Here is a 26,886-nt window from a genome sequence, read left to right as displayed (position 1 = left end):
GCTTTTCACCTTGCTCTTCCCAAGTGAGCTAACTGGTCTAATCTACTCCCTCTCTCCCCTCTTCCCTCCAGATCTCCTGCTCCCCCCAACCACCACTCTTTCTGCAGTAGAGATTGAATTGGGCCCTCCCATGCCAGTCAAACCCTACCACACTAAGCTCTATCCCTAGCCCTGTTTCCACGTCCTGTTTTTGAGACAGTCTTGCTAAGTTACCCAGGTTGCCTCTGAACTCGCTCTACCTGGGATGGACCTTGAATTTCTGACCTTCGTGCCTGAGCCTCTAGAGTAACTGGGATGACAGACCTGCATCACTAGGTCAGGCCTAGTTCCTAATCTAAAAGCAAACTGCAACTGTTAAGTGGGAAGTCAAATTGCAGTAGAGTATAATGATAGAAAGTGCACTGAACACTAATACAGTATAGCAGAGATCACAGCAACAAGGGGAGCTAGAGCTTCCTACATAAAATTATCCAGAAGTACAGAACTCTGCCTATCGTCCTGGTCATTTCTCTCTTCACACACAAGTACCTAGTTCTCTTTCCTCTCTTGCTCGCTTCCACGGTCCCACTTAGGAAGAATCACGTTCTCACCCAAGTTTTATCAACTCCTGTTCTCACAGTCCATGTGGAGGAAAAGAAGGAAGACACAGGAAGTGAGAACTAAGGTGTAACATTTAAGAGTAAACAGCACAGCTCAGTGGGCCTGAGAGGAACATGGTTCTCACTAAATAGAACAGATACAGTTTCTAAAGAGCAAAATGCTTCTTCAATCACTGAAGGAGGGGTTAAGGCAGCTGAGGTGTTCCATTGTAATCCTAGCACATGGGAGGTGGATGCAGCAGGCTCAGGACTTGGAGGTCATTCTAGGCTACAAGGAGAGTTTGAGGCCTGCCTGGGCTACATAAACAAAATGAAATGGGAAAAGTGTGTATCTTTACTAAGTATGGTGAGCAGGGAATGATGGGGAAAGGTCTGCTGACCCCTCACCCTCTTCTTACATCCGGAAATCTTGACTGCTGGAAGGATATCGAGAAGCCAGAAGCAGTTCATTGCTGCCCCCCACCCTCCATGTGGATTAGATTTATAATTCTCTTGTTCTTGGGCAGTTTCTCCGGAGAGACTTCAAAATAAAAACCAGGTCAGGCATGGTGACCCAGGCCTATACTCTCAGCAGGAATATTGCCACTAATATGACGCCCCCCTAGTCTAGAGAATGAGTTCCAGGCCAGCCAAAAAGAAGCCAGATCTCCTGTTCCTTCTGGATAAGGTAGGGAAGCCCCTAAACAAAGGAGCCTTTGGGGGCAAGGAAGGAGGAGAGTAAGCAGGAAAGGAGCATCAGAAGGCCCACCTCAAGCCAAAGGCTCCACACTCACCCTGGTTCAATCTAGAGAAAGCAGGATCGTGAATGAAGTGGGGCACATACTCCTTATTCCAGCTGTTGTTTTACATGTAGGAGAGGAGGGCTTTGAGAACATCTGAGACACTGTTGCCCATGTTGACCTGAAACTGACTGTGTCGTCCAGGCCGGCCTCATATTCACAGCAGTACTGTCTCAGACTGCTGAGTGCAGAGATTATTATAGCCATGAGTCATCACACCTGACTGCTTTGTTTTGTTTTAGTTTTTGGTTTTTTGAGACTGGGTTTCTCTGTTGTAACAGCTCTGTCTGTCCTAGAACTCACTCTGTAGACCAGGCTGGCCTCAAACTCAGAACCACCTGCCTCTGCCTCCCAAGTGCTGCCATTAAAGGTGTGCGCCACCACCGCCTGACGAGCTGACTGCTATTTTAAGAAAGAGAGACATGAACGCTTAGTAAATTGTACTGTACTACTGAAATGAATTACATCCTTAATTTGAAGGTTTAAAAGTCAACAAAGCTCTAAAATGAAACAGTGATACTGCAAAGGTAACTACATCCCCAAACTGGAAGTTAGAAAAGGGATCTCAGCAAATAGGAATCCAGGTATAGAATTTATACATATATATCTCTCTATATTTTAAAGTATAAAATTGAGAAAGTATATACAGAAATCATCCTACGCCTTAGAAAGGAGACATACAAAAAAGAGCTGAAGAGCATGGCAATAGAGGGCAACAGATGTTCAGCAGCTGGAGGAGTGCATATTGCCCAGCTGCCCCGCAGCCAGCATGAGAATGTCTTTCTTCTCCTTGTGGAAGCGCAGCTCCTTGCCTGCCAGCCGGGCTTCATCCAGCTCCCGTTCAGTGGAGGCCAACTCCCTAGACAGTGCCCCGGGCACACTCTGCTCCCGGCTCACCCAGTCCAGAGCCATCTGGTGGCGAATATCATCATCCAGGGCCCGGTGTGAATAATGAGCCAACACCTCCTGGTCAGAGAGAGGAATGCAAAGATCACTGAGAAGGTAAAAACATAGAGCACAGGGACCCCAATGGTAAAGACAAGTCAGTCATACATACCATATAGCACAGTAACCCCAACAGACAGGCACATGTCATACACAGTATATAGTACAGTGACCGCAATGGAACTTAGCCTTGATGTCTGAACTGAAGTTAGCACGTGACCTACAAAGATTTGTTTGCCCCTGTGTTATAAGAGTTTGAGTAACTAAGAAGTGGGGGGAGGTGAATATGTGCACAGACAATGGAGTCCAGAGCAGCCAGGGCTCAGAGCTCAGGGGGGCAGGCAACCCCTTCCAGTGCCCCAGCAGCGTGCGGGTGTTTGACTGAGGTGGGAAATGTGGTCATCTTTTAAAAACAACAAAATCTCCTGAATGTGTGAAAACCTCAGCACACTGTTCCAAGTCACCATGGACACTTGCTCAAGGGTCTGTGGAAATGCCCATAACTCGGCAAAATTATGTTAATGTGATAGACTTGGTCCTTCCTGCTTCTCAGTGAGAAAGACGCCCAGAGTGTGACAGTTTCAGAGTTGACAGCTCATCATGAGGGAGCAGACTAGTTCATGTCATGGCAGCTAGGGAACAGAGAGGCCAAGGGGGATAGTTTGTTTCGTTTTGAGACTATTTAGCACTAGCTGCATGGAACTGCCTCCTAAGTGCTGGGATTAGAGGTGGGAGCTGCCAAGCCCGATTCAGCCAGGGGGTTCCCTAAGGGAACTACAGTCGGGAAGGAGGTGAAAGGACTGCAGTGGCATGCAGAGAGCAAAGAATACAAGAACAGGCTGGCACCTGCAGGAAGCTAAGGCAGGTGGATCTCAAGTTCAAGGTTAGCCTGGTCTACAGAGCGAGTTCCAGGATAGCTAGGGCTACACAAAGAAACCTTGTCTCAAAAAACTACAAAACCAAAAAGAATAAAAGAGCAAAGAGAATTCTGAAATAAGGCCTTCCGTAGTTACAGCCTGGTAGCCGTTTAACACAGCCCAAGGCAGCTCTTCTGCCCTTTTCCCTCAGCTGACTCTTACCTGTCGAGAGCACTGTCTTTCCCTCATGGCCTTAAGGCTGCCATTCCAGTGCAGCAGCTGAAAAACTGTCATTAGCTCCTGAGGGAAGAAGATAGGAAATACCAGTGTAATGGCCAATTTTGGTTGTTGACCTGATAACACCTGGAATTAACTAAACCCCAAGCTCTGCTGGGTACACTGTGAGGTTCTTTTCTTGATTGGATCATTTGAAGTGGGAACACACACACACACACACACACACACACACAATCTGGGCCACACTTGTGGCAGCCCATATAAAGGACACGGAAGACAGAAACTTTCTTTCACAGCAAGTCCATTCCATCACTGGTATTACAGCCCACTTCTTTGGGATTCTGGTATATACTGAAGACCAGCTAAGACATCCAGCCTGGAGGACTGAACAGCTACTGGATTCCTAGAGACAGCCTTTGTTTGGAGAAATCAGACCACAGCCTACAAGCCATTCTAATAAACTGTGTGTGAGAGGAATGCATGTTCTATCTGTCCTGTTTCTCCAGAGAATCCTGGCTAATACCATCGGGATAGTGATTTTAAGTTAGACCGCATCAGAGTCAAATGGGGAACTTTTTATACAATGTATCTGTGGAAGCATCTAACATGTAATCAACTCTGGTGTAACTCGGGGAAGAAAGGTAACTGTACTTTGATGATCTAACCACCTTCTCTCCACCTTTTTTCAGAATAATGAGGTAGAGATAACTAGCTGGTGCATCGGGCTGACCTGTGTGACTAGAGCCAGGGAAGCAGGTGGGACAGTACCTGGAACTCCAGCATTGACTTGCCCTTATTAGATTCCAGCATGAATCGGAACGCACCAATCCCTGTATTTGGGTTGTCTGCTTCCTCTCTGTTACCCTGGTAACAAGAAAGAAAAACACAAGTAGGTTTTCAATCAGAGTTATCATTTGGACCAGCATTATCCAATAGAAATTGGTAACATGTTTGTGCATATTTATGAGTGTGTGCACCGGTGCACACGTGTGTATGTGTACTCATCTGGAGGCCAGAGGATTGCTTCAAGTGTTATTCCTCAGAAACACTGACCACCTCCTTTGAGACAGAGTGTTGTTGGCCCGAGGTTCACCAATTATGCCAGACTGGCTGGCAAAAGAGCCCCAGGGATACACAGCTCTGGACTACACACATGAGCCACCACACTAGCATTTTAAATGGGCTTTGGGGATCAAACTAAGGACTGCCTGCTTGTAAGGCAAATGCTTTATATGCTAACCCATCACCCAGCCCTTCATGAGCCATGTATTTACTTTTTTTAAAATAACTTATTTTATGTGCATTGGCATGAAGGCATCAGATCCCCTGGAACTGGAGTTACAGACAGCTGTGAGCTGCCATGTGGGTGCTAAGTATCGAACCCAGGTCCTCTGGAAGAGCAGCCAGTGCTCTTCAGCACTGCACTCTCTCTTCAGCCCCGTATTGACTTTTTTAAAGATTTTTTTAAATGTGTGTGTCATGTGTGCAAATGCCAACAGAGGCCAGAAGAAGGTAGCAGATCCACTAGAACTGGAGTTCCAGGCGGCTCTCCTGACACAGGAACTGAACCTGGGTCCTCTGAGAAAGCAAGTGCTCTTAACTGCTGAGCCAGTCTTCCAGCTCCCACATTTGATTTTAAAATTTTCAGTTGCTACATTGAAATAAAAATAAATAGTTAAGAGTATATTCTGTGTGCACACTAGTGTGGAGGCCAGAGATTGGCTTTGGGCCTCTTCCTCTCTCCGTCTCTCAGGAAACTCAGCTTTGTGATTAGGTACAGTGAATGGCCATCAAGTTCTAGATCTGTCTCCACTCACAAAGCTCCCCCCCCCCTTTTTTAAATTCTTTGTGTCTTTCACATATCATGCTTCCCAATCCTACCCATCTCCCTCCCCACCCCAAAATAAAACAAGAGAAAATTTAAGAGAAAAAGCAGGGAAAGAAAGGAAGAAGGGGAAAATATTGTCATGGAAGCTGCAGTGTGACAGAGTGAGTCACGAAGTAAACCCCTTTATCCATATATTTTTACATGCAGGCGTTTATCGAAAAGAATCATTGGTCTGGTTGGAGGTCCCCGGTCTCTGCTGCACCATCGACACTGGGCCCTCCCTGGGACTCTTCCTGGACAGCCCGTTGCTGCCCAGTGTTGTAAAGATCCTGCAGTCCTGGGTCCACTGGACTGGCATCCCCCTCTCGCCCCCATATCCAGCCGATCACAGATGGGATGGATGTTGGGGTGGGTCAACACATAACCCTGGTTCTGGTTCTGGGTAGTTGCAGGGTTGGTCAGCCAGCCAGCTCTCTCCTGTCTTCACCACCACGGTGAGCTCTCCAGCATTGTCCTGGCTAGTTCACCCCTTGCAGTGATGAGCAAGGGGCGGGGCCAGTTCTCCTGCTTTCAAGTCCTCAGGGTCGGATCTCCCACACCTACACCTTCAAGTTCTCAGGGTCAGTTCTCCCATACCTACACCTTCATGTCCTCAGGGTTGGATCTCCCACACCTACACCTTCAGGGCCTGCTCTACTGTGTTGCCCAGGTGAGGTGTGGGGCCACTCTCCCTGAGTGCTGCAGCTAATGAGGGGCAGGGCCAGCTCTCCCACTTGCCTCAGGTGTTGACTAGGAGAGGAGGGCACCTCTCCCTAGCCCATGCTGCAGAGCTACCTATTTTTAAGGAACAGGAACTGAAATTTTAAACCAAACTTAGAAGTAAAAGTCAAGCATGGCCGGGCGGTGGTGGCGCACGCCTTTAATCCCAGCACTCGGGAGGCAGAGCCAGGTGGATCTTTGTGAGTTCGAGGCCAGCCTGGGCTACCGAGTGAGTTCCAGGAAAGGCGCAAAGCTACATAGAGAGACCCTGTCTCGAAAAAAAAAAAAAAAAAAAAAAAGTCAAGCATGAAATTATTTCATTATTTTAATAGCTCTAAAATTCCATAAATTGGGACCAGTGAGATGGCTCAGCAGGTAAAGATACTTCCTCCAAGCCTGGAAACCTGAGTTTGACACTGGATCCTTCATGGTAGAAAAGGAGAACCAGAATGGCCTCCCAGAAGTTGTCCTCTGACCTCTACATATGCACCATGGCATGCACACAGACATGATAAAGATTTTAGTATTGTTTTTGTTTGTTTGAGATAGGTTCTCCCTCTGGCCCTGGCTATCCTGGAACTCACATAGATCTGCCTGCGTGCTGAACACTGGACTTAAGGTATGTATGTATCACCATGACTATCATAAAATTTTTTTAATTCCACACATCCTGAATTAAAAGTATCTAGATATAAAAGAAACACAAAGAGACAAATCATTAAACATAAAAACACAGATATAGAATTAAAGACAGATATGGAGCACATGACACACAAAAAAATTGATGGAGTAAACAGAAGAGAAATGCAGACAGCAAAGAACAAAAACACATGGGTTCCCTTGCTCCCCCACCCCCACTCTCCCTCCTCCCATGTCCAAGTTATTTACATTGAAAGATGCCAGGGCCTCTGAGACACTCTTCTCAATGAACTCATCAGTAATTCTTCGGGATGGATGTTCGTTAAACACGGAGTTCATTAGCGCAATCTTCGCAGCACTTCGCCGGGCCTCGGCTTTTGTGGGGCAAAACTAGGCAGGGGAGAAAGAGTGAGAGAGAGTATGTACTCGTGCATCTACGAGGGAGGAAGGAACAGCAGGAAGCACGCCACTGAGGAGGAAGGCATTTGGACACCGTAGATGAATCAGTTGCGCTCATCACACTTTCCGAAGCTTTACTGTGAAATGGCTGGGGTGTTTGAAAACATAACTTTGACTCAACATCCTGAAGTCATTAAAGAGTTGGAGATGACTAGCTCACACCAAATTGAATGCAGAGCGGGGAAGGCTGCTGACGTCAGCGTATAACCCTAAGACATGAAGAATGCCTCTATTTAAACTGTCAACAGAACTAATTACTCAAAAGCCAGATCCTGGCCAGCTCCTCAGGCAAGGATGTCTGAATTCTAGATAACCCAAGATGAAAACACGTCATGTCCCATTAGAAGCATCCATCTGGGAGTCTTGCTCTTCAGTCTTAGCTGTAAACAGGCAGGCCACAGGAGCTTCCTCCACAGGCTCTAAGTCTGAAGATGTCCCCCCACCAGTAGATGCAGGAAGATAGGTAGCTGAGGGAAGAAAGGCTGACGGAGGAAAGCAGGGGAAACAGCAACTTGTTTTAAACTGTAGCCAACACGGGCAGCAGGGCAAATCTGATTTTCAGAAGGCTTGGCCCATCCCAATTTCAGATCCCTCGCCATCATACTGCTCTGGTATAAGTAGTCTTTTTGTCAGGTACTGAAGAAGCCTCTGGATCCTCTGCCATTCATGATTAAGAGGAATGGTGTGGCTTTTTGCTTTTTGAGACAAGGTCTCTGTAGCCCTGGTTGTTCTGGAGCTCACTATGTAGACCAGGCTGGCCTTGAACACACAGAGATCCCCATGCCTCCCCAGTGCTGGGGTTAAAGACATGCCGCACCACACTGGTTTGATGTTTCAGCTTTTAAAAGGAGAGTGGGAGATGTTCGTCACTTAACTATCACCATTAACTCCTCCTTATTTCCCTCAGTGGACTGTTCCCTCGAGACGGCATATGGAGCTTGATACATTCACACTAACACTTCAGTTTCTTCAGTTCCTTTTTCTACTTTAGTACCAGCCCGTTAACTGCTTTATCCTATAACACAGCTTCTGAAAAGTCGGCTGTGAAGAAAGCTACCGGGAGAGTTTCACCTGCCAAGGTGGATGTAAAACAATGAGCTGAAGAGGCCAAGAAGAGATCATTTCAGTTCAAAAAGTAACCAAGTACAGTAACGGTTCCTTCATGAGCATCATAAAGTTCAAACTGCCCTTCAGACTGTGAGGAGGTGAGAAGAAGGAGCCATAGTATTCTTTAGTAAGAAACGTGGGGGCTGAGAAGGCTCAGTGGTTAAAGTGTGAAACCAGAATTCAGACCCCAGATTCCGGAACCCACGTAACGCCTGTCTGAAATTGCAGTCTCGGAACACCAGAGATGGGATCCCTAAAGGAAGCTGGCTAGCGAGAGCAGCCATGTTGGCAACTCTGGGTTTGACTGAGAGACTGCTTCAGTGAGTAAGGAGGAAGAGTGGTTGAGGACGTTTGCCCACATCAACGCAGGAGTCTGCATGCACACACAAAAGTGTACTTGCACACACTATCTGCACACCACACATGAAAAGGGAAAACCAAATGTAAACATTCGTCTTCCCAGGCTGGGCTTATATTTATCTACCTGAAACGGCTCAAGTGCTGAGTCATGTGGTTTAAAACAAGGCTTCCAAGCCAGTCGTCGTGACGCCTTTAATCCCAGCACCCCAAGGCAGAAGCAGGCAGATCTCCACGGGTTCCAGGCCGGCCTGTTCTACATTGTGAGTTCAAGGACAGCTAGGACTACAGAGAAACCCTGTCCAGAAAAACAAACTAAGTCAACAAGGTTTCCTCAGGGCTTCCTGTTGGAGGCAAGAACTGAGAGCTACAGTGGTTCTCATTCAAAATGCAACAGTGATTGTCTATGTGCTCGGGTCTGAGTGGGCGGTGTGCTTTTGTTGTTGTTTGGTTTTTTGAGACTGGGTTTCTCTGTGAAGCAGTTCTGGCAGTCCTGGAACTCACTCTGTAGACCAGGCTGGCCTTGAACTCACAGAGATCCGCCTGGCTCTGCCTCCCGAGTGCTGGGATTAAAGGCGTGCCCACCACTGCCCAGCAGGTGGCAGATTTTCAATACCAAATAAGAAAGAAGACAGTTTGCAAGGCCCTGGGTTCAATCCTATGTGTATACACACACATATACATATATACAGAGCCAGAAAAAAAAAAAAAAACCAGAACACTCCAAAACCCTTGAAGAGATAATCAGTAATGATGTAAGTTAATATGGTGGGGTGCTGGGGACAATTTTAAAAGCCATGCCATATTGCCTGCCTGAGTTAAGTTTCTGTTCTCCAGTATTGAGCCACTTAACCAGAAACTTGTGACATGCCTGGACAAGTCCCGAGTTATTAGAAAATTTCCTTATCTTTTTACTACACTGACCATTAGTAAGAATGTTTTGCGGCTGGGTTGCTTGGTTTCTTTCCCAGAGAAAGCTTCCTGCTCTGCTTGCTATAAAACCTGCCTGAGAAAAATAAAATTTTGCAGCTTGATCAAAATACTGTCTTGCTGTCAATTCTTTGTGTCTCTTGTCCCTTTCATTCCCCACTCCCCCTTCTAGGGTCTCCATTGAAGATCCCCGCTGGCCGGGACAATGGGGGACCCAAGGAGCTATGGAAACAGCAAGGGTCCCTACCTTATCTGAAGGTGACACAACCACACCAAAACTAACCCAAGGTGTCTGTTGGTTAGATTCCTTAAACTTCTGTGCAGACTCTTAAGTTGACATTTTGGAAGATCGCCTTCCTGTCTGAAATGTGGGTGGGGAGTCAATTCTTGATGATTATATTCATATCCATCTACAATAATTTCTTTCAAAGTTTTTATAATTTGTTTTTTTTTTTTTACTTTTACGCGTGCGTGCGCTTGTGTCATTAGAGAGTGTCAGGTCCCTGGAGCTGGAGTTACAGTGGTTTGGGGCCGTCTGGTGTGAGTGCTGGGATCTGAACTCGGTCCTCTGAAAGAGCAGCAAGTGCTCGTAATGGCTGAACTCTCTTTAGCCCTGTAACTTCTTACTGTCCTATGAAGGTAGTTCTTTCTACCATGGCCAGCGCTTCATATCTGTACAGAATGTTAGCAATAGGAAAAATTCAAAACAGTGTACTCTGGGGGCTGGGGCTGGCACTCATCTGTAGTGTTTGCCTAGCATGTAGGAGGCCCTGGGGTCGGTCCCCAAGCACTGCATACACAGATAGTCCCAGCACTTGGGAGACGGAGGCAGTAGGATCACAAGTTCAGCATGATCATCCTTACCTACGTAGTTTGAGGTCAGGCTGGGCTACATGAAAGTCTGTCTTTAAAGAAGGAGGAGGAGGAGGAGGAGGAGGAGGAGGAGGAGGAGGAGGAGGAGGAGGAAGAGGGGCTGGAAAAAAAAGGCTTAGTAGTTAAGACCACTTCTTGCTCTTGCAGAGGACCTGAGTTCCGTTCTCAGTACCCACATCACAAGGTTTCCAGGCACCTGTAACACCAGCCCCAGGGGATCTACCATCATCTTCTGGCTTCAGTGGCACCAGCAGGCATACATTCCCCACACAGACAACATACATATACATGTAATTAAAAAGAAAATCAGGCTGGGCGGTGGTGGCGCACGCCTTTAATCCCAGCACTCGGGAGGCAGAGCCAGGCGGATCTGTGTGAGTTCGAGGCCAGCCTGGGCTACTAAGTGAGTTCCAGGAGAGGTGCAAAGCTACACAGAGAAACCCTGTCTCGGAAAAAAAAAAAAAAAAAAAAAAAAAAAAGAAAAGAAAAAAGAAAAAGAAAAAGAAAAAGAAAATCAGGGGCTGGAGAGATGGCTCAGAGGTTAAGAGCACCAGCTGCTCTTCCAGAGGACCTGGGGTTCAATTCCTACCACCCACATGGCAACTCACAACTGTCTGTAACTTCAGCTCCAGTGGATCTGACACCCTCACACAGACATACATGCAGGCAAAACACCAATGCATATAAATAAATAAATAAATAAATAAATAAATAAATAAATAAATAAATAAATACATAAATAAATACATAAATACATAAATACATAAATTTAAAGAATAAAATCAGAGCTGGAGAGATGGGGTCAGTGGTTGGGAACACTGGCTGCTCTTCCAGAGGACTCAAGGTTTGATTCCCAGCACCCACATGGCAGCTCACAAGCATCTGGGATTCCAGTTCCAGGGTACTGGGGCACTCCACACATGTGACGCACAGACATACAAGCTGGCAAAACACCCCTACACATTTAAAAAAGAAGAAATGACAGGAAGTTGGAGTGCAATTGTGGAAGCCAGATTAATGCAAAGGTTAGGTGCTGGGAGTCTGACACAGTAAGAGAAGGCCCAATCAAATTTGAGATGAAAGAGAGCATGCTGATGAGGCACCTCGGTGACCTCATGAGCCTCTGGTGCTTGCCAGGAGGATTTGCCTAGAGTTGGTGACTCAAATATGTGACTTCAGGCAGAGATTAATGGCCAAAGTAATAGAGCCCTTATTAGCACGTACACACTTTTCCTTACGCTGCTGCCTTGTAACTCTTACCTGGAAACTCCCAAAACAACTTCCCCCCGGCAGAGTGACGTAGCAGACATAGGGAGGGCTGTTGGAAGGGACCATCTCGTACACCACCAGAGCCCCATTCTTCAGGTCGGCGCCCCGGGACTGCTTCATCTGCCAGAACTCCTGAAGAGCCTCCACCACGTTCACTGCAAGAGAAGCAGGTCGCTCAGCCCAGAGAGCAGCTCCAGGGACTGCTGGGTTTTAGGTGCCTGGACCAAGTCCCTTGCTCCTGGTCATCATTTAAAACCCTTAGATTAGTAAACGTAGACCCACAGATCAGCATGCCAAAGTTGGGCTTCCCTCCTCCCTGGTCCTCCTGCTCCTACCTTCTCGTGACCTTATATGGGGTCAGGCAAATAAACGGGATAGTGGGAGACAGAAGAGCAAAAGGCTTCTGAATGTGCTGCAACTGAAAATTAATCCAGCTCAAATGTGAAATGAACCGAGGTGTCTCTGACAGTGTGGTGGTGGAGTGTCTCCGCGACACTGCAGCCTTGGTGCCTCATGCTGCCACTAAGGTGGCTGAAACCCTCCTGCCCAGCCTAGGGACCCTCCTCCTGCCCGGCCTGGGGACCCTCCTCCTGCCCGGCCTGGGGACCCTCCTCCTGCCTGGCCTGGAGACCCTTGCACATCACCAACTGCAGTGCCTCTAACACAAAGTTTTCAGATCTTATAGGAACATAATCGTTTAATTACGGAAAACAAAGACTTAATATTTTCCCATTATTCCCCAGCATGTAATTATAAAATTAGTATATTTTTGGATTGTATTGTGTTACAATGTTTCATTTAAAAGTTGTTTTGTGAGGCTGAGAAAAAAATGGCTCAGCCATTTAAGCAGTAGAATTTTAGATTTATTTATTTTCTTTTATGTATGTGAGTGCTTTTTGCCTGGATATATGCCTGAGCACATGTGGGAGGGACCCATGGAGGTCAGAAGCATGTGTCAGATCCCCTGGAGCTGGAACTTTGGATGGCTGAGAGCCACCATGTGGGATCTGGGAACCAAACCAGATCTGCTGAGCCATCTCTCCAGCCACTTAGTTTTTGAGAAACAGTCTTACTGTGTAACCCAAGCTGGCCCAGAGCTTGAGACATTTCTGTTTCAGTCTCCTAAATTCTGGAACTACAGGCATAGCCAACCTAGCCCCCCACAGTGTGCTGAAAACTTTAGACAACCCTGCCATTCAAGGAAATAAGACTCCAACTTCTGCTTCAAGTGAGTAAACCAATGATCAGTTCCTTTCCAGTCTAGAATGCATGTGTATACTGTGAGAGAGAGAATGGAGGGTGTGGATGCTCTTCGGAGGCTTTGTCTGGGTATAAATGGTTTGTAGAGGGACCTTTTATTGGGCAATACTCCCCGTGGGTCTCTTCTGCTCCTCCACACCTTACTGGGTTTGCGGCAACCCTGCAAAACCCTGCCTACTTTTTCCATGGGTCACTTCGCAGGACTGTGTTTGCAGGAAGGGGGATGCAAGGAGCTTGCTGCCCGCAGAGAGGGGCTCACACCTCATTTTCCAGCATTCACAAGGCTGAGACGAGAGGACTACCTCAAGATCGACCTGCCTGGGAGACATTAGACAAAGTAAGTTCCAAGCAAGCCTGGGCTACTGAGTGAGACCTTGTCTCACAAAACTGATGCTGATGCTGATGACGACAAAATAAATAAATAAGAAGAACAAGCTTGCTTAGTGCTTATTACAAAAGGAAAGGTTCTGGAGCTCAGTGTTGTTCTCTCATAATGAAACCCAGCTGAGCCTTCTGCTTCGGACTTAGGAAGCAGGAAGACTGAAGCACCTACGGTACCTGATGCTCTCTGCTGTGCTGTGAGTCATAAAGTCCATTATCTCTAGTTCAGAAATCGTGTGACTTCAAAGCACTTATTAAACAGGAACTGCGAAGTTATTAGTTGTAAGCAGGGAAACATCAAACTCCAGAGACGACACAGTATTCTAGAGCACTCCCTGCCATTCCTTGATGGATGGGCTTGGTCATTCCACAAACATATTACCAGTGTCTGCTCTGTGACTGACTGTGAACCAGACCCTAGGCTGAGACAATGACTCCTTTTCTTTTGGGCAACATTGTGAAGAAGGGGAAAGACACTGGCCAGACAATCTCAAGTGTTTGAGCCGACTGCAACTCTGATAAGAGCGATAGCCAGTGAGAACTGTTGTGGGCATTTCTGGTTAGTGTTTTTGAGAGGTTGGTTGGGTGATTGACTGGTTTTGTTTTGTTTGTTTGTTTGTTTGTTTGTTTTTTTGGAGGGGGTTTCGAGACAGGGTTTCTCTTTGTAGCTTTGCGCCTTTTCCTGGGGATCACTTGGTAGCCCAGGCTGGCCTCGAACTCACAAAAATCCGCCTGCCTCTGCCTCCCGAGTGCTGGGATTAAAGGCATGCACCACCACTGCCCAGCCTGGTTTTGTTTTTTGAGACAGAGTCTCACTGCATATTCCTGGCTGTCCTCAGATTCACAGACACACCTGCCTCTGTCTCTGCGTGCTGGGATTAAAGGTGTGTGCCACCACACCCAGCTCTCACCTAGTGTTAAGAAGATCAAAAAAGCCACCTTGAGGGGGTGATGACTAGACTGAAGTATGCGCAGAGACTCCTTAGGCAAAAGATGAGAGGACAGCATTCCCTATAAAGAACAGTGGGTATGAAGGCTGTGAGCGAGGATGGAGCACAGCCAACACGTGGAATAGGACACCACTGTGGCTGCAGGAAAATGAAGGGATGTGAAACTCAGGATGCAGCTGCAAAAGACGGCAGCGAAGAGACTGAGCAGGGCCTTGTCTAGGGCAAGATTCAAAGCAGCAGATTTTATATAGGAAGGGGGGATCAGGTCAGTTCATCGGTGGAATGGATCACTTGGTCTCCAAACACTTCAAATGGCTTTTACTGAAGCCCCATAAATCATCACACATGCCTTCTAGCACCTTACAGCACGACCACCCTCCCATTCCTGATACCACAAAAACGCATCCGTTTTTTCAAATTGTGTTAGTTTTGGTCTGTGAAGACGATACTAAGATGAGATAAACATGCAAGAGATAGCTGGGCGGTGGTGGGACATGCCTTTAATCCCAGCACTCAAGAGGCAGGGGCAGGCAGATCTCTGAGTTTAAGGCCAGCCTGGTCTGCAGAGTGAGTTCCAGGACAGCCAGGACTGTTTGTTACACAGAGAAAACCTGTCTTGACAAAACCCAAACAAATAAACAAACAAAAAAAACATGCAAGAGATTTATCGGAGAAGTAGGAGAAGGAAGGTCTGACATGTGGGAGGAGAGAGACTTGGTTGGATTGCTCATGCGGCAATGTAGTTCCAAGAAAGGTTTGGCCAAGCCAAGAAACCTTTAGGTCAAAGGCATTCCATCTCCATGTGCTGCGTTAGCATCCCTGTTTGTGCTCAGTCATTGACTGGGACAGCAACAGGAGCCGTGGCCTGTGCGAGAAGGGGTGATGGACCTAGCGAGGGCAGGGCCGAAGCTGTGAGCCAGTTTGGCTTCTGAAGAGGAACCCGGCCCAAACCTTTTCATCAAGCAAAACTTAGTCTTCGAGGAGGGAAGGAACAGTGCACAACCCCGGCCAGCGAGATGATCAAAGCCAAGTGGCCAGTAAGTCAGCCCTTACCTGCTCTGCAAACTAAAGCAAAGACCCCACACGGCAGCCAGCTGGGAAAGCAGCATAAGGCCTTTCTCATCTCCCACATGTAACTGACTTGTGAAGTGTTCACTCTTCTAGCAAAAGGAAAGGCTTTCTTTCCCATCTTCAAGTCACTCCTGCCCAGAGAGCTTCGCTCTCTTTGTTCTTTCTCCCGAGTTCTTTTCAGTCTCCATCGTCCCTTCTTTGAGACAAGTGACAGCTCCCCTAACATGCCAACAATGCCAACAACGGGGAAGACAGGGAGTGAAAGGGAAGGGGAGGCCGCCCTGGGGAAGGGCCTGCTCAAAACCCATGTTCCGCCCAGCTCTAGTTAAACTGAGCACAGCCATCCAGCACAGGCTTAGTTTTTTAAATGATTATTCAAAGTCAAATGGGGGAGCTAATTCCACAAACACTGAGTGTGAAACGAGAGAGTGGGGAAGAGGGGTTTTTGTTTGTTTGTTTGTTTTGTTTTAAAGCAATTCATTATGTCCTACACTTGAAAATGCTCAGAGTAATGCTGTGAGTGGAGGAGACCGGAGCTCAGCCAGGCTTGAGGAAGGGCAGATGACTTCCTCCAGGGCTCAAGGCCTGCAGAGTTGCAGCATGAATCTATATATCCTAAAGCCAATGTTCTTTCTAGCTTGGGAAACCCAGCCCGAGATACAATCCATGTCAGAGCTTCCAAAGGGCTCACAAGTCCCCTGAAACATACAGAAAATTCTGTCTGTGTGCTTTGTGTGAGTTTGTACATTATAAGTGAGGAGCCCATAGGTGTTTTTTTGTTTTGTTTTGTTTTGTTTTTGTTTTTGTTTTTGTTTTTTTTTTGGTGGTGGTTAGTTGGTTGTTTTGTTTGTTTGTTTGTTTCCAGACAGGGTTTCTCTGTGTAACCCTGTCTGTCCTGGAATTGGCTCTGTAGACCAGGCTGGTCTCAAACTCAGAGACTCCCTGCCTCTGCCTCCCAAGTGCTGGGACTCCAGGCATGTGCCACCGCTGCACAACAGGTTTGTTTGTTTGTTTTTGTAATCAGACTTTCAGTGAGGCATCAGGACATAATGGTTTCTGTAGGATATGTGAAGAAGTGCTGAACAGAATCTGTTTGACAGATGCGATGCTTTGTGAAGTGACTGAAAATGCCGGGTTGAGCAAAGTTCAAAGTAGTGAGGAATGTTAAATCCTTATACCATGATGTGAGGGTACAGAGGGGATGGATGTTCAGGGTTTTACTGCAGGAAATAAAACACTAGATGGCTGTCTAAACGAAATGTCAGTGACAAATCATACCCACATCGATAAAGACATTAAAATAACACATCGGGGCTAGAATTGTATCTCAGTTGTTAAGAATATGTGCTTAGCATCCTTGAAGCCTCGGTGCAAGCCCCAGCTCCAGTCTCCCCTTCCCTTAGCTCCCCAGGAAACCATGAAACTAAAGAACATTTGAAATCATGAGAATAAAAAGAGGGGCTGGGAAGAGAGCCCAGCAGTTAAGAGCATTTGTTGAGCAATCCAGAGGACTAAAGTTCGGATCCCAGCACCCACAGATCAAGCCAGGTGTCTACCAAACACCTGCAGCTTCAGCTCTGAGGGATCCAGTTCCACCTCTGGCCTCCTTGTGAACTAGGGTATGCACACACCTGCACGTAGACCCAGCCAGCCACACACACACACACACACACACACACACACACACACACACCCCACACCTACCTCATAAAATAGATCTAAAAAAGGGAATAAATCTAGGTATAGTTCAGTAGTAGAGTACTGGCCTCACGTGCACAAAGCTCTAGCTCTGGGTTTAATTCCCAAGCGCTGTGGAGGATGAGGGGAGTGATATAGGAACAGCAATAGTAATAATAAAAGAATAACTACAGGGCCAGGGTAGGAAGCATACATCTATGATCCCAGCCCTGAGGAGGCTGAGCCGAAGGTTTGCAAGTCTGAGGCCAGCCAGGACTACAAGAGAGCATTCCTCACAAAACAAAACAAACACAGAGGTAAGAAAAAGACAGTACTGTGGTGAGGACAATAAACAGGTAATGACATTGGAAGGTAAAATGTTCCCCTGTTCATACAGGTTTGTAAGAATAAGCTGGCGGAGGCTCATCGAACACACTATGGAAAAGAGAGATGCTGCTCAACAATCTTTTACCTAACATTCCTTCCCAGTCTTTAGGAGACCATGACTAGCCTACGGTGTACAGAAGTTTTGGAAGGGCAGCACTGTGAAGTGGCAGTGACTTTGGCAGGGCCATAGGAAGGCTAAATAGTGCATCCCGTCAAGATGTGTTTATTTAGTCCCTGGAACCTGCGGCTATCACCTCCTGTGACAAGGACTTTGCAGGTGTGTTTTAGGAATCTGACTCAGGGAAATCATCAAAGATTATACTGGTGGCACCAGGAGACAGAAGCCAGAGGATCACTGTGAGTTCAAGGCTAGCCTGATCTGCATTATGAGTTCCAGGCCAGCTAGAACTACACAAGTAAGAGCCAGTCTCAAAAACCAAAAAGAAACAATAAAACTGAGGGGCACTCAGAGTTGGCAAAACACAGGAGAGGAGAAGGCATGGAGGCAGACGCGATGTGATGTGGTCATGATCAGGGTTCAGGAATGCCGCTGCCACCAGAAGCTGGAGAAGCCAAGGCTAGACTTTCTGGCGGGATCCTGCTAACACCCGATTGACCCAGTGATACTGATGCTGACGTCTGGCCTGCAGAACTGTAAAAGAACACACTATTTCATTTTAGTTTTTTGAAACGAGGGTTCGTATAGCCCAGGCTGGCTTCAAACTCCCCATATAGCCAAGGATGGCCATGAATTTCATTGTTGCTCCTGCCTCCATCTCCCAAGTAAGATTACAGATGTGTACCACCACACCCACTCCATTTCTGTTGTTTCAAGCAGCACAATTTGTGATACTTTGTTATGATAGCCACGAGAAATTCACAGGGGTGTGGATCCATTATTTCTGAAAATTGTAAATGCTCATACTATTTTAGCTCCAGTGACATTTTTAGGAAAAGAATCTGATTCTGATGACAAAGAGTAGCTAAGCAGAAAATATCACATAAAATTCATTTATTCTTGGGCTGGAGAGATGGCTTATTGGTTTAAAACACTTACTACTCTTCCAGAGGACCTGGGTTCAATTCCCAGCACCCACATAGTGGCTCAAAACCATCTGTAACTCCAGTCCCTGGGGATCCAATACCCTGTTCTGGTCTTTGTGGGCACCAGGCATGAACATGGAGCATAGACATGCATGCAGGCAAAACACTCATATACACACACACACAAATTTTAAATCAAGACAAGTACTATAATACTCATTTTGCAAAAAGCATACAATTTAAGGAACAGACCGGAAGTAACAGAAGTAGGATTAAGAAATAATAATTCATTTGGCTCCCAGACAAGCCCTCTTTCTATTGTACTATCTTGCTTTATTGCACCATTAATCCTCACACATGCTCTAAAGCAGACTGAGCTCTATCAAGATAGAGACTAAATATGTGCCTTGTTCACCACTGTGTCTGGTGAACAGTAAATATTGTTAAATGGGTAACTGGAACAGGTAAGGCATAAAGAGAGTAAGGCTTATCGCCAAGATCACATGGCCACTGTATGACAGGGCCAGGGCCCCAATCCAAATTCTATACACTGTGAGGTGATTTGAGATCCAACAGCAAGCCAAGCATGATGGCACATGACTGTAGTTCCAGCAGTTGGGAAGCTGAGGCAGGGGGATCACCATGAATTCGAAAGCCTGAACTACACAATGAGCTCCATGCCAACCTGGACTATATACCAAGACCTTCTCTCAAAAACCAAACCAAGCCGGGCGGTGGTGGCTTTAATCCCAGCACTCGGGAGACAGAGGCAGGTGGATCTCTGTGAGTTCGAGGCCGGCCTGGTCTACAAAGGGAGTTCCAGGACAGCTAGGGCTGTTACACAGAGAAACCCTGTCTTGAAAAGCCAAAACAAACCAAAATAGCCAGCACAACAGTGTGTGTGACTTTTGAGCAGGAATGGGTAGGGGAATGGGGAGTAGGGAAATAACAAAAGAGGGAAGTGTGTGCGTGCATGCGTGCGTTCGTGCATGCGTGCGTGCGTGTCTGCTGGGATCCAACACTGGTGGAGGTCGATCTAAAAAGTCAGTAGTGGAAGTAGTGAGCTTAGAGTCGACAGGAAGAAGACAAAGGATGTGAATTGAAGATGGTGTGTAAGGTGTTGCCAGATGAAAGGCTGATCTGGACAGAGACCAAAGTAACTTATACTCAGAGCAGTCCAGCCACCCCCTGACTATCATGCCATCAGTCACAAGGGTATATGGGTACATGCCAGTGGAAGCTTTGCCCATTAATTGAAGCAGAATAAGCGGTTCCATGTGGTGAAGGACTTTGAGCCAAATCAGCAGAGAGCCAAATTCTCCTACAGCGCTAGCTGGACACCCAGACTGGAAACCAGAAACTCAGGAATAATAAGAGTGTGGTGGGAGGTGGGGAGACGGAAGGAGAGCCTCACCACAGAGTCTGAAGCCTGACTGCCTGCTCTTTGTCAGTGCGAACCCTTTGTTCCCTCGCCCTTTCTAGACACCCAGCCAGAGGCTCTTCAGGGCAGAGAAACAGGGGCAAGGAAAGAGGCTACATTTCCCTATAATGTTCATCAAATACCTGGACATTTCCAAGAGGAACTCTTCAGAATTAGGGTGACTACTGGCTACTACGACACCCCGAGGCCAAATGTTTCCCTTGGAATTGACGTAAAAGACCTGAGGCAGCAGGATGTAGCTGACGGCAGTTCTGTCATACAGCCTCATCAGACCTAGGAACCCATCTGGGAAGCAGCCACATTGGCTCACGAGTTTCTGAAATATAGCCACTTGTATGCCCAGCGCCACACAGAGTCCTAGCCATGGTTAGAATCCAAACTGGTTAGAGTGCAGGGAAATTAATAGTAAACGAACCATCAGACATGCAACAAAAGTGGATCTGGAACATCTGTTTTCATTGAAGTCTTTGGTTTTACAAAGCTACAAATATTTAAGAGTAGGAGAAAATGAAACATGTTCTTAAGGAAGAGCTAACCAGAAAATCTGAGCCAACAATCATTTTAAGTGCCCAATTATGTTGCCTTCAATTATCTTAATTATCAGAATCTTAATTAACCCATAGCACAACTCTTGAAGAAGCTGTTGCTCAGTGAAGTCATGAGTCCCTCCTAAAGACAGAGCTGGCAAGTGACAGGTCTCCAAAGCCTGTTCTCGCTGTTTTCAGTCCTGCTTCCTCGAGAAGGAAGGAAAGAGGCAAGGAGGGGGGAGGGAAGGAGAGGGCCAGTAGTTGGGAGCTAGAGGAAGAAGGGGAGGAGGAGGAGGAGGAGGAGGAGGAGGAGGAGGAGGAGGAGGAGGAGGAGGAGGAGAATGCTGAGCAACTTTTCTCCTATTAAAATAGAAAGGATACAGTTGCTTTCAGACCAAGGAGGACCTGATCAAGCAAACAGAAGTGATGTGTTTGAGATTCCAGACTTAAAGTCTGGCTCACACATCCTTCACTGTGTGTTCCTTGTCGCTTAACCTCTGAATTTGGAACCAGAGTTCTGACAGGAAATTGGTTAACATTGCCTAAACAAAAACAACAAAGAAAATCCTCACATCCCTCTTCCCAGAAATTAGGCATCTTTAAGCTGGAGGTTTCTAAGCAAAATAGGGTTGCTGCCTGGCTCGTTTCCACAGAATTTAGCATTGAGAGAGCCAAGGCCTGCGATTTATCCTCAGTTCCTGGGCAGGGGCCAGGAACACAGAGCCAGCCAGCCAGAGGCCCGAGCTGTGAGGTTCCCAACTGAAAGACACTGAAGTGAGGGACCAAGTCACAGGAAGCTGGCTCGGCCTCAGTGGTGTGGGTCCAGATTCAAAGAAACGATTATTGCGAGTGACTTTTGAAAGCACTCCCTAATTCTCCAGCAGATCTGAAGTCGGGGCGGAAATTTCACGGTGGGGGTAGGGTGGGGTGGAGAAGTACGTGAAGAATTACAAAGTCAGGGTTAAGGAGCCCGAGTACAGGAATTGCTGAAATCAGAGAGGAAAGAAGTGTAGGTATGAGGCATGTCCTGGGTCTGAGATAAAGGACAGGACTCCACACAATAGGGGCCGCTTCTCAAAGGGAGAAGGACGTTAAAAACCTTAAGCCTCCAGTTCTGCTGCTGACAGAGAAAAAGTTAAAGAAAAGAGGATTGCATCTGAAAAAAAAAAAAAAAGGAGTCTCTGGAGAATACATGAATAACTCTTCTCTCCCCCCCCCCCGTGTGTGTGTGTGTGTGTGTGTGTGTGTGTCTGCGCGCGCGCAAGCGTGTGTGTCTGTGTCTGTGTCCAGAAGGAAACTCCCCAAAAGGAAATGCACGCGAGGGCTGGACGCCAAGCTGAGCCACCGGGCGGACAGCGGGAGCCAGCCCCCTGCCTAGAGTGGGTCCCGCCGGAGGCCAGCCCCCGACACAACTCACCTCGGCCGTAGCCCTGCGTGTGCTTGGCGAAGCTCCTCACCACCGCCTCCACGGCCTCGCGCAGCACCGCAGGGCTCCCCGAGGCGCCGGGGGGCAGGGGCAGCCCGGGGGCACCAGCCAGCAGCAACGGCGGCGGGGGCGGGGCGGGGGGCGGCGGGGCGGGCGGCGGGCCCGCGGGGGGTGTGGCGGCGCTCGGCGGGGCCCCGGTCACCCCCGGCCGCAGCGCTCGCAGAGTGCCTCTCCCGCCGGCACCTACGCCGGGCTGCAGCCGCTGCGCTCGCATCGTCTCCATCCCGGCCGGCGGCAGAGCTGGGCCCCGCGGCTGGCCAGCCTGGCGAGCTAACGGTCCCAGCGACCCCGGTGAGCAAGAGCCGAGGGACTGAGGGCGGTGCCGGGGCCCAGCTGTCAGTCAAGGGCGGGCGGGGCCGAGCCAGAGGCCATGCCAATCACTGGTGGAGAGGGAGGGAAGGGGCGGGCCCCTGCGCCGCCTTAGGCAAATGATGGAGGAAGGCGGAGGCTGCGGGAGCCAATTGCGACGAGAAAAGGCGATACAGTCTAAGAGGGAGAGCTTCGGAGCATCTTTGGGAATCCTGTGGTAAACGCTAGAAATCCGGGCAGACCTCTGGGGCGGGGCTTGAAGGAAAAATAGGCCTGGATGCACGGCTGGGTAGACTTGTAGCCGGAAAGGATTCTTAGAGATCCCTTGTCTGGTTCAGAGAGGTCATGTGACTAGTCTAAGTTCATATACAATTGGCGGTGAAGCTAAAACGCAGCACGATGCCGGCTTCAGTGAGAACATGCTATGTAGTATACTTTAGTGTACTGTCTTACCTAATAATAGCAAGCACAAACCAGACTTTTATTATTTCACAGACAAGGAAAGTGATGCTCAGGAAGGCTAGATACACTCCTCCAAATCGAATAGCTAGATGGTAAGGGGGATTCAGACATAAGTGGTCTGATCCAAAGATTTTCGTCTTTTCTCTATGCTACATTTAGGGGTGGTTTTCAGATTTCAGCTATGTACTAAGGGAGTGAGAGAAAGTAGAATGTGTTTATCACTGTACAGAAAGAAAGAGCTAGAATACATGCAGAAACCTATCAAACTGAGAAATTCAGGACATGTGTGGGAAAGGGTCACTTTGTTCATAGAACTCCTCAGGCTGAGTTCCAACTATTTTCCCATACACAGACGCCCATGCACACACACTATAACACGGTTTTGTTGATTGATTATCGTTCCTTACTTCGTCTTGGGTGAGCTTACCAGCCCTGCCCTCTCTCCTAGGGTGGCTCAGAGATTAAACATGGAGGTGAAAAGAAAATGGACGAGGCACACCTGGGGAAATGAAATTAAACCCTGTGTTTATAAAAAAAAAAAAAAAAAAAGCAAAACAAAAAAAATGTCAAAAAATAGGAAGTTGTATCTGCTTATGGAGAAGGGGGGCATGTTTCTGTAAGAATCTTAAATCATTAAAGGCCAGGCATGGGGAGACTGCAGGGAAGGCCCATCACATGCCTGAAAACCTACAACCACAATCGGCCAGTCGGGCTCCTGTAACCTTTGGAGACCCTCCCGGGGTGGTTGTAATGGTAAGTTAGCATCGCCCCCCCATCCCTCTCCTCTTTATCCCCACCCCACCCCTTCAGGCAGCAGAGACTAAACAGAGACTTCGGAACACATTTATTTGACATTTCAAGTGGTAAGAGGACTGACTTGGGCTTCCTCCCCACTTCTACCTGTAGGGGTGTTCATAAGCTCAGACACACAGAAGAGCAACTTAGAGCCCATGACCCACCCCCTGGGGTCAACAAGGCGGTCCCTAGTGGTGTGTGTTGGGTGGGTCGGGGGAGCAGGTGGGAAGAAAAAGCCGGAAGTTGAGGGCATGAGAGGCAGCAACAGAACCGAGACCGGGAGCTGCTGCTGGAGCCTCAGAAAAGAGAAGAAGACATCCTGAAAAGCGGATGGATGCCGGGTGTGAGCAAGGAGCCAGGCATGGAGAAGCAAGACCTGCAGAACGGGGTGAGATACTCGTGAAGAGAAAATAGAGTATGCGAGAGTATGATAGGCCACGTCTCCGGGCATACATAGAAAGCAAGGGATTGCTTTTTCAGGAGAGCAAAGATCCAGGAGACCAGCCTCAAGTGGGGGCTCCCTGCTGCTTCCGAATAAAGGCCAGGGAGCCTGGGACCCTAGCACAAGTGGTCCTCTATTTGTTGGTGTGCTGTGCCTCTGGGTACCCAAGTAATCCCGTGTGCGTGTGAAATGACCAGGGCACGAATGCGTGGGTCTATACGCCCAGTAAACACAGTATTTATCCTTCCTGGCTAGTAAGTGTACTGTGCTTGTGGACACATGCTTACCCATGTGTGCGTGCACAGTGCCGTGAGCACATGCAAGAGATCCCGTGTCAGAGGTATCAACTGGTTCTCCTGCCATCGGGGTCCTGACCCTTCCCCTCCTCGGTGCCTCTCTGACTTCTCTCAGCGCCCTGGTTCCCCCGGCCCGCCTAGACTCTGGAAACCCCCTAGCAGGCGAATCTGCTCAGTCTGCATGGAGTGGCGTCTCACCAACTTGCGCTTGGTCCTGGGAGACCCTGGTGCCCCAGGAGGGGCGGGCAGTGAGGGTGCCCGACCTCCGGCTTGGGGGCGAATGTCGGGGATGGGAGGGTGGGGGCTGACGTTGAGAGGAGGCAAGAAACCGGGTCGCGTTTGCGAGATGTGGTCCAGGAGCAAGGTCCCGGAGCCCCTTCGCTCTAGCAGCCCGGGACTCCGCCTGCGTCCGCTCAGCGGGGATACAGCCCCGGGCAGACTTTCTTGGGACTGGCGTGGGGAAGAGATTGAGCCCGCGGGAGGGAGGGTCAGCGGAGAGGCGCTGTATCGCCGGCGCTCCAGGGACAAGCGGCTGGACTCGGGCGAGTCAGGGCAAAAGTGTCCAGGGGTATCGAGCTCCACCGGCTCCATGCGGCTCAGTTTTTGCCGGAGCCCTGAAGGCAGACCAGACTCCTGAGTCTCGGGCGCTGTGTTTCGGCGCGAGAGGGGACCCCCGCCCGTCACTTTCTCCGCCCATGGAGGCGGGTCCTCCGGGCCTTCGGTGCTGTGACGCCGAGAAAGACGCGGTCTGCCGGTCAGGGTCAGGCCGTTGAATTCCGCGGCCAGGCGCTCCATCCCCGGTCTCCCTTCGGCGGGAGGGACCGGTTGAGGAGGCGCCACAAGGCCCCAGGGCTCGGAGTTGAGCCTTTTGAGTGGTTTTGGAGGGTGTCGAGGCGGCTTGGGGAGAGGCTCGGAAGGGGAAGGGTCATCAGGGGGCTTAGGAAGAGGGAATTCAAATATGTCTCTTTTCTCCTCTTCTTCCTGGGCGCGAGGGGACAACAACCCCCGTCCTCCTCCTGCAGTCTGCAGTTGGACTTCGGAAGGCGACGTGCAGACCCCTGGACTAGGAGGAGCCGGTGCAGGGTCCTCTACCCCCGGGGACGGTGGGGAATTGAGATACTGCCTGGTCTTCTTGGTGCCCGAGGGCGAGGTATCCGTGGTTATGATGATGACCTCCGTGCCCTTGGCCTTGCAGGCGTCCAGCAGCGTGGCAAGGGTCTCGCGGTCCCCGCGGTCCAGGGCGTGGACCAGCGCCGAAGCGCCAGCGTGATCTCGGACTGAGGGGTCTGCGCCGTGGGCCAGGAGCAGAGAGGCCACGGCGGCCCCCCCACCCCCGGCGCAAGCGTGCATGAGCGCGGTGCGTCCTAAACGGTCTGCGATGTTGGGGTCCGCGCCTTGCTCCAGGAGGTAGCGTACCATACGCGCCTTGTTCTGAGGGTCGTCGTAGCGGGCCCTGCAGGCCGCCATTAGCGCAGTCTCCCCTTGGGCATCACCCTCATTCACGTAGGCTCCTCCCTCCAGAAGCAAACGGGCCAAGCGCAGCTTACCCTGACCCACCGCCCGAAGAAGAGCGTGGCCCTCGGTGTGCAGCATAGCTGCGGCTCGGGCGAAAGCACCGATGGAGCCGGGAATGGGACCTGACGAAGATGGCTAGGAATGTGGGGGTGGTGGTTGGGAGAGGCCTGAGGTCTTGGTGGTAAAGCCTATCCCTGTGAAAAAGAGGAGAGAGAGAGAGGGAGAGAGAGCTTATTGACAGGCTCAGTAGGGAAACTGAGGCACCGATGAAGATGCCTGGTGTATGACGGGAGAGGGGGGGGTCTCCAATGCACAGTCCTTCCTCTTGACTCCTGCCTTTGAGCCTCCCCCCCCTCCCCGCCCAGTGCATGCCAGAGGAGGTGGGAAGGGTGCATCCGCACTGAAGGGCTCATGCAAATACGTACATGCACGCGCAGAGATATTCGCACCCCCCCATTCGCACCCCACGGCTTATCAGACCTTTCCAACATCCCCCTTTTCTTATCCACACTTGGAATCCCCCTCTCTAGGATACTGAACGCCACCCACCCACACACATGCACCCGTACAGTCATACACATATTTCTATTCCTAACCTCTTTTAGATTGCCACATCCCCAAAAATTGAGTGGGGGGAAGGAAGCAGCTTGCATTTGGGACCTAAAGGGGTGGAGGAAGAATTAGGGATTCTTTTACCCCTGCTGTGTTCCCCGTTGCTCCTCGTTCTTCCCCCTCCCAGGCTGTACCCCCAAATAGATACCTGAATGTCCGCATAATCTTTGACTGGCCAGGATTGAGGCCGGGGCCATGGGGGCCTCCGGGGTGAAGGAGCCGGGTACCTGGGGGCCCACATGGCGTGGGGGGGCACCCGGATTCCCTTGGTGTCAGTATCTGCGCCCCAGCGCTGGATCCTGGTCCCTCCTCCCGGTGCGCCCCGGGCACAGCGCCGGCTCCGGAGGAGAGAAGAGGGGGGGGGTGGGGGCGGAGCTCTGCTGTGCTATTTATAGCCCAGTCTCTGCGGGTGGGGGCGTCCGGCACCAAGCCGCTCCCCACCCCCATGCGCACACACATAAACCAAAAAAAAACAAAAAAAAAACAAAAACCTAGTGCTTCCAATCTTGACTTCCGTTTCTTAACCCACCTCCCCCAGCCCCAACAAACCTAAACGCTCCTTAGGGGACTCTCCGGCGACCCATTCAGGAACC

At 49.2% G+C, this 26,886-nt stretch overlaps 2 protein-coding genes and 1 long non-coding RNA gene across 4 annotated transcripts; 1 reads left to right on the top strand and 2 right to left on the bottom strand.

Annotated features, from left to right (window-relative positions):
* Lix1l (limb and CNS expressed 1 like) lies at positions 1-22,170 on the bottom strand. The gene is made up of 6 exons (XM_059265906.1): positions 21,794-22,170; positions 11,630-11,793; positions 6,893-7,033; positions 4,186-4,281; positions 3,403-3,480; positions 1-2,344 (listed from the first exon to the last, which is right to left on the bottom strand). Exons 1-6 carry the CDS (start codon positions 22,083-22,085, stop codon positions 2,102-2,104), a joined length of 1,014 nt encoding a protein of 337 aa, XP_059121889.1. The 5' UTR covers positions 22,086-22,170; the 3' UTR covers positions 1-2,101.
* On the top strand, positions 21,976-23,989 carry LOC131913321 (uncharacterized). Its single transcript, XR_009379864.1, has 2 exons — positions 21,976-22,153; positions 23,444-23,989. It is a non-coding gene; the product is annotated as an uncharacterized LOC131913321 (long non-coding RNA).
* On the bottom strand, positions 23,461-26,685 carry Ankrd34a (ankyrin repeat domain 34A). 2 transcript variants are annotated; one of them, XM_059265903.1, is made up of 3 exons: positions 26,442-26,685; positions 26,278-26,341; positions 23,461-25,875 (listed from the first exon to the last, which is right to left on the bottom strand). In XM_059265903.1, exon 3 carries the CDS (start codon positions 25,757-25,759, stop codon positions 24,278-24,280), a length of 1,482 nt encoding a protein of 493 aa, XP_059121886.1. In that variant the 5' UTR covers positions 25,760-25,875; positions 26,278-26,341; positions 26,442-26,685; the 3' UTR covers positions 23,461-24,277. The 2 variants fall into 2 exon arrangements, with proteins under 2 accessions (XP_059121886.1, XP_059121887.1); XM_059265904.1 differs by lacking the exon at positions 26,278-26,341.
* Positions 26,686-26,886: the final 201 nt, after the last annotated feature.

This window comes from Peromyscus eremicus, chromosome 6 (assembly GCF_949786415.1).
Source record: "Peromyscus eremicus chromosome 6, PerEre_H2_v1, whole genome shotgun sequence".
Taxonomy (NCBI): domain Eukaryota; kingdom Metazoa; phylum Chordata; class Mammalia; order Rodentia; family Cricetidae; genus Peromyscus; species Peromyscus eremicus.
Note: the sequence above shows the minus strand (reverse complement) of the source record. Positions and strands in the feature narration are given on the sequence as shown.